This window comes from Chrysochloris asiatica, unplaced genomic scaffold (genome assembly GCF_000296735.1).
Source record: "Chrysochloris asiatica unplaced genomic scaffold, ChrAsi1.0 scaffold00006, whole genome shotgun sequence".
In the NCBI taxonomy this organism is placed as follows: Eukaryota; Metazoa; Chordata; class Mammalia; order Afrosoricida; family Chrysochloridae; genus Chrysochloris; species Chrysochloris asiatica.
Window position 1 is genome coordinate 10,855,322 of NW_006408524.1, and position 9,976 is coordinate 10,865,297.

Genomic DNA, 9,976 nt, shown 5'->3' on the forward strand with positions numbered 1-9,976 from the left:
GATAACAATTACTCACTATTGAATCGTAAGAATCTTATCCCCATCTCCTTTCATCAGACCCATCTAGACAAAACAAAAATTATTCAGCTGGGATTCAACCTTCTCATCTTGCTTGGAAATAAAACTCCCTCTTAAAAATTTGTAAGTCAGCCACTTCATGCCTTTGTAGTCACCACTTTAGTTATCTAATGTCTATGTTGCCCATCCCTATCTACCCTGTGTACACAAGGGATATGGTTGATTCTTGATATGAAGACTCCTTCACTCTCAGTTGGTATTTTCAGCTACTACATCCCTAAGGATAAGTCAAGTTCTTCACATTGTAGCAATTTACACTTATTTCCTTTGTCAAATTTCTTTATTTTCCTCTACTTGAGTTCTCATCATCAAGTCATCAAAGCTAGGTCAAATGGATATTATCTGCAAGTTTGGATGTTCTTGTGTGTCTCTACTCACTTCATATCAGCTGGATGTTTCATTCTCAGCTCTAGCCCTCTGTGACAAGGTCCTTGTTTATGGGCTTAGGAGTTCTCAGGTCTCCCCACATTTCAGACCAACCAGCCATTCCTCTTCTGTCTTTCATCTGCAGGCTGACTGGAGTCTATGGAATGTGGTTGAACTCAGCCCATATCTTCATTGCTGCCTTTCCCCCTCTTCCACTCACCAGTAGACCAACATGATCACCAGCAGGCTTACATGCCTGCTCGTGTGTTCTCTTTGAATGTGAAGCTTAATTAAAGATAGGGGGGGAAAATCTTAGTTAGCTACCAGTGGTGGGAGAGTGGGGACAGTAGAGCACAGGTTAGGGGATAGAAACCTCATAGTTCAGGTGTTGGGGAGGGCAATACACAAGAAGGGGCAAGGAAATGGAAGAATAAGGTAAACAGGGGAACACTTAGGCAGGTGTGTATGGGCTAAATGGGACAGAGGTAAATAGTGTATGCTCAACCTTGGAACAACAGGGATCAAAGCATAGTCTGAATAAGTAAAAGAGGGGAAATAATATTAAGATGCTTTACCATCTTGTGAATGTTGTTTTCCCTTGTCTACTATTGTAAAATAGACGCTTGAATGTGATAGAATGGAATATTGAGAAACACAATTTCAGAACATTTGTAAACCCATCTTCAGCCTATAACTGATTGGCATATATAGAAGGGGTTCTAGAACTTCAGTGAAATAGGCTTCATGAAGAGCCTTTGCAGTGTATAGGACCTTAGGTTGAATCCTGAGTCCTATACAGAACCTTCTGAGGTGGGACATTCCCACTTGAAAGGACATGCAGACCAGTCTGGAGTGGCTAGAGGAGCAGAAGATACTTCTTGAAAGAAATGTTAGCAGGAAAAATCAAGGAAGAACCCCCACAAAAAACCAGCAGTCTGATTGGCTACTACAAAAACAATCAAGTTGTTCACTGGAGAGTCATCAAGGCATGTAAGTAAATCCCTTCATGACAAACCAGCCTCCAAGACAGAAACTCAAAGAAATCCACTAAACTTTTGATGACCCATCATATATGAAAGTAATTTCTCCGTTTTTTTCCTCAAGGCTCTATGGCCATTTACCTGAGTAGCTGTGAATGCCTAGATCTTTTAAAGGATGTTGGAGCTATGATCTGAACTAATATTGATACCCAGAAACCCAAATTGGCATTGTGGTTCCCAGTTATAGTGAGATTATATGGAAGGCAGGCATTTAAGGTAGTTCTAGGCCAAGTTCATCTGTGTGTGGCATTGTAGGATAAAGCACTAGATCATAAGGTCGCCTTGAAACAAATAAGTTGGTGGTTCAAACTCACCAACTGCTTCGTAAAAACCCTATGCAGGATGACTGAGTCAGATCCCACTCGACAGCTCTTAACAACAACAACAGCCCACAATGACAATGTTTAATATCCTACTATTACAGTTATTAAATGCCGTCTAGTTGGTTCTGACTCATAATCTCACATTTTGTGGACGTAGAAAGCCTCATCTTCTTCTGTGAAGCAGCTGGGGGCTTGAACTGCAGCGCTAGTGGTTTGTAGTGCAGTGTTTATCCTACAGAGGATCACGCTCCCATATCCTTCTTTGGTGGTGGTTGTATGCTGTGAAGTCAGTTCTGACCCTGTATAGCGTTTCTACAGGAGCAGAAAGTCTCATCTTTCTATTGTGGAGTGAATGGTAGATTCAAAGTGCTCATCTTGGGGTTAGCAGTCCAGTGCATAACTGACTGGCAAAGTTCTTTATGTCCTACTATGTTGTTGTTTGTAAGAGCTATCAGGTCAGTTCTGAGTCATAGTGAACCTGTATAGGATTTCCAAGGAGCAGCTGGTGGATTTGAACTGCTAACCTTGCAATTTACAGTCCAGTGCTGCAATTTGCAGTCCAGGACTATGCCTGATTTCCTCTGGATTCAAAAGGATGAAGGAGAATGAAACTTAAAATAAGCCCAAGATAGATTCCTATGAATCAGAAGTGAGCTATGCCTCTACCCTACAACCTTCTTTGCCCTATTGTGATAACTATCTCTCCCCCACAGCACTCTCTGCTTTATAACTGGGTTCCATAATCCATTACAATGGCCAAACAGAAATCATTACAATACTCACGATTATAGGGTTTATTAGGGAAGTGAACAGGGTACAACTCAGGATGCAGCTGTTCTCAAGTCAGAAATGCCTTTTGTTGGCCATACTGCAGACATGCCTCACTCCTGTTTTCAACCTCTCAGCCATGTGGCCCCATGGCCTCTACCCTGCTCAGGCTAATGTTACCAAGTATCTTTACTCAGTGTGTAAATGTCCAAAGGGCACAGTCTACAAGGCAGCCTCCTACCCTGGGCACTCAGCTTGATTTGACCCATGGGCCTGGATGCCTGCAGCTCCTCCACGTCGCTGCCTTTGCCACGGCCTTTGCTGTTGCCTCTTTTCTAGGTGGGGATCTCACACTCCACTCATCCTCTTCTTTCTTGATGGTCCTGGGATCATCTGTCCCTGCTTCTGAGATGGCTCCCTTCAAACCTAGAGGGATGGCAAAATTAACCAATTCCAGCCAAAGAGTTCTGTACACTTTATTTGCATGGACCCACCTGATCACTTGGTGGGAATTAAGTAGATATTGGCTAGAATGACCCTATCAAGTAAATTCAAGGAACCACAGTACCTTCTCCTCCAGCTCCACACCAGGACTCCATATCCTACTATGCTGTTGTTAAGTGCCATGACATCAGGTTTGACTCATAAAGACCTTGTGTAGTGTTTCCAAGGATCAGTTGGTGAGTTTGCTTCACCTACCTTTCTGTTAACAATCCAGTGTGTTTTCTACAACAGCACACCAGTACTCCTATCTTACTATTTGTTGTAGCTGTTACAAGTGCCGTTGAGTTGGCTCCGATTCATAGCAATGCTGTATAGGGTTTCCAAGGAGTACCTATGGTTTTGAAATGCCAACCTTGTGGTTCAAAATCTAGTGCTGATCCTACAGTGAGTCTTAAAAGCTTGCAAGTGTCCATCTAAGAAGCAACTGTCAATCACTAGCCACCAGAAGCAAAGAGTGGCCAGAAAATCATGGTTGCTTTCACTCTCTTTATCCTCTCACCTTAGGACACTGGAGGCAAACATAGTCAGGAATGCACAAGAGAGCAAATATACTGAAACCCTATCTTTCTAGCCAGAGCACAGAATAGCAGAGGGCAATGCGTCTTTTTTCCAGTTTTCAGAATTGGAAAGTGTTGGGGAGATGGCTTAGAGGAGGAAAAATAAAAAAAGTAATACCATGCACTGGATGTTTGAACTGTATTTTCTATTTGAAAAGAAACCTCCCAGCCTACTATAGGGGGCACTCAAAAAAACACGGGGTGAATCAGTGAGGCCTGGGCTCCTTCCTGAGTCCTACCCCATTACCTCACCGCCAGCACCACACCACTTCTGAGTAGACAACTTGGTCATTTTCTAAAACAGATTCTCAGTTACTGCTCCCTGCCTGTCTGGTCAGTTAGGAAGACCAGCGCTGCTAACCATCTGTCTTCTACACTGAGAATGACGTTTTTTTTTTTGTTTTTTTTTTTTTTTTAGTAAGACTTGAATTTGCTAAGGGTTAATCTCTTCTTACTTGTCACATCTGGTTCCCTTTTCTGCTAAGGTCCAATAGGGGAGGAAATGCTGTGGTCTGTAGCTCTCCTTCTAGCTTTCTTGGCTTTTGGTAAGTGTGTTTCACGGTTGCTGAAGGGATTTTTTTAAAAAAGGTCTATACTATGAAATAACTAATTTTTTTTTTTTTTTTTTTATGTTCTCCTTACAGGAAGTCAGAAAGCTTCCAACATGGAAATGAGACAGAAGTCAATCATCAGGCCAGCTGAGGCATCGGTTGCAATCACTTGTGATCTGCCTGATCAGAGCACCAAATACATTCACTGGTACCGATACCAAGAGGGAAGAGCCCTGCAACGCCTCCTTTACTACTACTTCCGTGAATCAAAGGCGCAGTTGGACTCAGGGTTCAGTTCAGAGAAATATCATGCTTATGAAGGTACAGGGAGGAGCTGTAAATTTATGCTCAGAAATCTGGAAAAAAGTGATTCTGCTGTGTACTATTGTGCCACCTGGGACTTTACACGGTGACTCAGGTCTCCTCTGTCCCACACTTAAAATTTTTTCTAGTGGTTGCCAACAGCCCTAGTACATAAGACAGACCAGCTCTTGTCTCTTCACTTCCTGCCCCTGACTTCACTGTACTCTTAACAATAAGGAACTGTGAGCTCAACACCTACCCCTCAGCCTTCCATCTTCTAAGCAGCTAGAACCCTCCCTCACACCCTGGCACCATTGCATCCCGTTGTGTATGAGCCCATCATGAGTCGGAACCGACACAACAGGAAGTAGCACAGCAAGATAGGTAGGCTGGTTTATTGAATCGTCTATCTGGTCATTGTTGTACAGTGCCATTGAGTCAGTTTTGACTCATAGAGTTTCTGAGGAGTGGCTGGGGAGTTTGAACTGCCAACCTTGTGGTTCAAACTGATCTTGCGGTCCAGTGCTTATCCTACAGTGCCACATCAGGAACCCATCCAGTCATTATCCAGAGATGATGGCTGGAAATGGTTTGTATTGGTTGCTGAGGAGTATGGAAAATAATAGAATGAAATATTTGGACTTCATGAAGACTTCCAGTTGGTGGCTTTTGGGCAAACTGGTATGTTCTACATCTTAACCAACCATGGTACTACTGGCATGATTAGGAATCTAAGAAAAGGTGAAAGATGTCCAACTGTTGTCCCCTACTTACATCGTCTTTGGGGTAATCTGTCCTAGCTCATAGCCAGAGCTGTTTTGTTTCAACATGCGAAACTTGATTCCCTTCCTCTCACCCAACATTGATACAACCAAGTTATAAACTGTAGCTAATTCAGCTTTTTCAGCTTTTTCCCTAATAATTAAAACTAAGACTCACTTGGGCTAATAAACAGATAATGAATAGTATGCATTTATTATAGCAATCAATTAAGTAATAAAGGCAACCACAGAGCTCCAGTCTAAGTGATCTACAGTGATGTTAACAGACCCAGTGTGCTTAGAGGCAAGATAAAAGTTGAAGCAACATGGCATACCTTTTCAATATCATTAGAACATGTCAAGACAGAATGACAGTCTGATGCCAGCAGTCCCAGTTCTCAAATCCAGAGTCCCTTGAATGAAAGAGATTCTTGGTTCCCCAAAAAGTTCATGGAGAAATGGAATTAAATAAAATGAAAAATTTCGACTAAATTTTCAAAAAGAGTTTATTGTACATTGAGTGATAGTTTACATGGGAGAACATCAGTTTGTAGTCATCCTATCATATTTCATATCATTGTAATGATTACAGTCCCCTCCATTCATCACCATTCAGTATTTGCTTCTATTACCACTGGCTTTGTTTTATTTTGTTGTTGTTTTTGTTTTTGATGTACACAAAAACACTCAAGAATATATAACCATTTAAACAACCAAAGGGCAGATTCTGGAATTCTGCCTCTTGATTTCCAGCTCCAGACTTTTTGTTTCCATGAGTCTAGAATCCTCGACTGCTCTCTCTCAATGTCATCATCTATGCCTCCATCTCTGGTGCCACTGCTTCTCTGGATAGGGTCCCACATTCTGATCATGCTCTTATCCCTTGATGGTCCTAAGGTCCTTTATTCCTGGAATGTAAGTTTAACTACTCTCCCCTTTATGTTACAAAACTTCTACTTTTACAGTTGAGACAATCACAATTAGTCATCATAACAATTACTCACGATAGAATCATAAAAATCTTATCCCCATATCCTTTTACCAGACTCATCTAGCCAATATGAAAACTATCCAGTGGGGATTCTATCTTCTCCTGCATCCTGAAACTAAGCTGCCTCTTGAAAACGTGTAAGCCAGCCATGTCATGCCTTTATAGCCCACCCATTGAAGGCAGCCAATGTCTAGGTTTCCCATCCCTATCAACCCTGTGTACAGAAAGGTTATATTTGATCTTTGATGTGAATACTCCTTCCCTTTCAGTTGGTATTTTGAGCTACTACATCTATACGGATAAGTCAAGTTTTTCAAACTGTTTCAAATCATGCTTGTTTCCTTTTTCAAATTTCTTTTATTTTCCTCTATTTGAATTCTGATCATCAAGCCATTGAAGCTAGGTCAAATGGGTATTACTTGCAAGTTTGGATGTTCTTGTGTGTCTCTCCTCACTTCATATCAGTTGGATGCTTCACTCTCGGCTCTAGCCCTCTGTGGCAAGGCCCTTGTCCATTGGCTTAGGAGTCCTAAGGTCTCACCACACTTCAGACCAGCCAGCCCTTCCTTTTCTCTCTCTAATCTTCAGGCTGACAGGAGTTTATATGTTCAACATGGTTGAACTCAACCCATATCTTCATTGCTGCCTTTCCCCTTCTCCCACTTATCACCTAGACCCACATGGTGGCCAGCAAGCTTACATCCCTGCTAGTGTGCTCCCTTTGAATATGAAGCTTAAGTAAAGATACCCATACTAAAAGAAAGGGAAAAAAAAATATTTGTTGGCTAACAGAAATTAGAGGGAGGGGATGGAAAAGTACAGGTTAGTGGATAGACACATGATAGTTCAGGTATGGGAGAGGGCAATACACAAGAAGGGGGAAGGATTGGAAGAACAAGGTAGATAGGGGAACACTTAGGCAGGAGTGCATGGGCTAAATGGAACAGAGGTAAATAGGGCTAAATGGGACAGAGGTAAATATTGATGTATGGTCAACCTTGGAAAAAAGGCTTCTGTGATATAGTGATCAAGACATAGTCTGAATGGGTAAAAGAGAGGAAACAATGCAAAGATGCTTGACTGTCCTTTGAATGTTGGTTTCACTCGTATACTCTTTTAAATTAGATGCCTGAGTGGGATGGAAAGGAATATTGGGAAACATGATTACAGAAAACTTGTAAGCCTGTCTTCAGTCTATAACTGATTGGAATACCTAAAAAGAGTTCTAGAACTTCACCAGTGAAATAGGCTTCATGCGGAGGCTTTGTGGTGTATAGGACCTTAGGTTGAATCCTGAGCCCCATTCAGAACCTTCTGAGGTAGGACGTTCCTACTTGAAAGGACATGAAGACCAATCTGGAGTGGCTAGAGGTACAGAAGATATTTCTTGAAAGAAAGACCAGCAGGGAAAACTGAAAACAAAAATGATAGTCTGATTGGCTACTACAAGCAAGTTAATTGCTGGGGAGCCATCAAGGCAAACAATCAAGTACCTTTGTGACAAACCCTCTTCTATGACTGAAACTCAAAGGAATCCACTAATTTTTTTATGTCCCCTCATATATAAAAATAATTTCCCTGGTTTACCCTTAGAGACTCTATGGCCATTTACCTGAGGAGCTGTACACTAAAGGCGGGACAACGCGCCGATCTCTCAAAGGATGTTGGCGAAAGGATCTCAACTAATATCAATAACCAGAAACTCAAATTGTCATTGTGGTCCCCAGTTATAGTGAGGGTCTATGGAAGGCAGACATTTAAAAAAGTTTTGGTCAAAGTTCATCTGTGTGTGCCCTAGTGTGGCGCTGTGAGATAAAACACTGGACCATAAGGTTACTTTGGTCCAATTGCTTCTCAGAAACCCTATATAGGATCACTGTGAGTCAGAACCAACTCGATGGCACTTAACAATAATAACAGTAGGTTATAAAATATTGTCATTGTGGACTGTTGCTGTTTTTAAGTGTTCTCTACTTGGTTCTGACTCACAGTCTTCCATCTTGTGGGAGCAGAAAGCCTCATCTTTTACATGCAAAGCAGCTGGTGGGCTCAAACTGCAGTGCTTGTGGTGTGTAGTCCAGTGTTTGTCCTACAGAGCCATCATGCTCCCATATCCATCTTTGGTGGTGGTTGTATGCTGTCAAGTCGGTTCTGACTCATAGTGATCCTGTATATGGTATCTACTAGAGCAGACAGTCTCTTCTTTCTTCCGTAGAGTGACTGGTAGATTAAAAGCGCTGATATTGGGGTTAGTAGCCTGATGTATTACCCACTACGCTACCAAGGGTTCTTATAGCCTACTCTGTTGTTGTTGCAAAGTGCCAATGAATCATTTCTGACTCACAGTGATCCTCTATAGGGCTTCCAAGGAGCAGCTAGTGAATTTGAACTACTGACCTTGCATTTAACAGTCCAGTGCTGCCAAGCCATATGGGGCACTGCTTGGCTTCCTCTGGATTCAACATGGGGAAAGAAGTTCAAACTCAAAATCAGGCCAAGACCTATTCCTATGAAGTGGAAGTCAGATATGCCTTCACCCTATAACCTTCTTTACCCTATTCTGACATCAACCATCCCTTCCACGGCACTCTCTGCTTCACATCTGGATTCCACAGTCCTTTGCAATGGCTTCACAGAACTCCTAACACTACTCACACTATTGGGGTTTGTTAGCAAAGTGAACAAGGTACAACTCAGAAGCAGAAACAACTCAGGATGAAGCTGTTCTTGAGTCAGAAATGCCTCTTATAGGCCATACTACAAACATGCCTCACTCCTATCTTCAGCCTTTCAACCATGGGGCCTCATGGCCTCTGCCCTGCTCGGCTAGTGTTACCAAGTTCCTTTAGTCAGTCTGTTAATGTCCAAAGGGCACAGTCTACAGGGCAGCCTCCTGCCCTAGGCACTCAGCTCTATTTGACCCATGGGCCTGGATGCCTGCAATTGCTCCACGTCATCACCTTTGCCACAGCCTCTGCTGTTGCCTCTTTTCTAGGTGGGGATCTCACACTCCACTCATCTGCTTCTTTCTTGATGGTCCTGGGATCATCTGTTCCTTGTTCTGAGATGCTCCTTTAAACCTAGAAGGATGTTAAAACTAACCAATTCCAGACTTTAGAGTACTGATTGGGTGGAACTTATTTGCCTGGTTCTACCCAATCACTTGGCAGGAATTAAGAAGATATTGGGTAGAATGACACTATGAAGTAAATTCAAGGTACCACAAGTTCTGATCCTGCAATGCCACTCCAGGACTGCATATCCTACTCTGTTGTCAGTTCTGACTCTTAGAGACCCTGGATGGGTTTCCAAGGAGTGGTTGGTGAGTTTCAACAACCAACCTTTCTGTTAACTGTCTAGTGTTTCTTCTACAACACCACACCAGGACTCCTATCTATTTGTGGTAGTAGTTACCAGTGCCTTTGAGTTGCTTCAAATTCATAGTGACCATGTGCAGGGTTTCCAATGAGTGGCTATAGTTTTGAACTGCCTACCTTATGGTTCAAAGTCCAGGGCGAATCCTGTAGTGATCTTGCAAGTGTCCACCAAAGATGCAACTATTGAAAGCTCCCCATCTGAAGCACAGAGAGGGCAGAAAATCATGGTTATTTTAACTCTCTTTATCCTCTCACCTCAGGACACTGGAGGCAAACATAGACTCAGGAATGCAAGGCAGAGCAAATACACTGAAGCCCTACTTTTCCAGCCAGAAGACAGGAGGTGGGGGAAGGGGT

The 9,976-nt window shown here is 42.5% G+C and overlaps 1 protein-coding gene across 1 annotated transcript in view; it reads left to right on the top strand.

Annotated features, from left to right (window-relative positions):
- The window catches only part of LOC102821850, a 31,388-nt gene that overhangs the window by 16,896 nt on the left and 4,516 nt on the right, over positions 1 to 9,976 (top strand). Inside the window, exons 6-7 of the mRNA XM_006832264.1 lie at positions 4,122 to 4,181; positions 4,281 to 4,508. Coding sequence (XP_006832327.1) covers positions 4,122 to 4,181; positions 4,281 to 4,508 — 288 coding nt within the window. The remainder of the gene's footprint in view (positions 1 to 4,121; positions 4,182 to 4,280; positions 4,509 to 9,976) is intronic.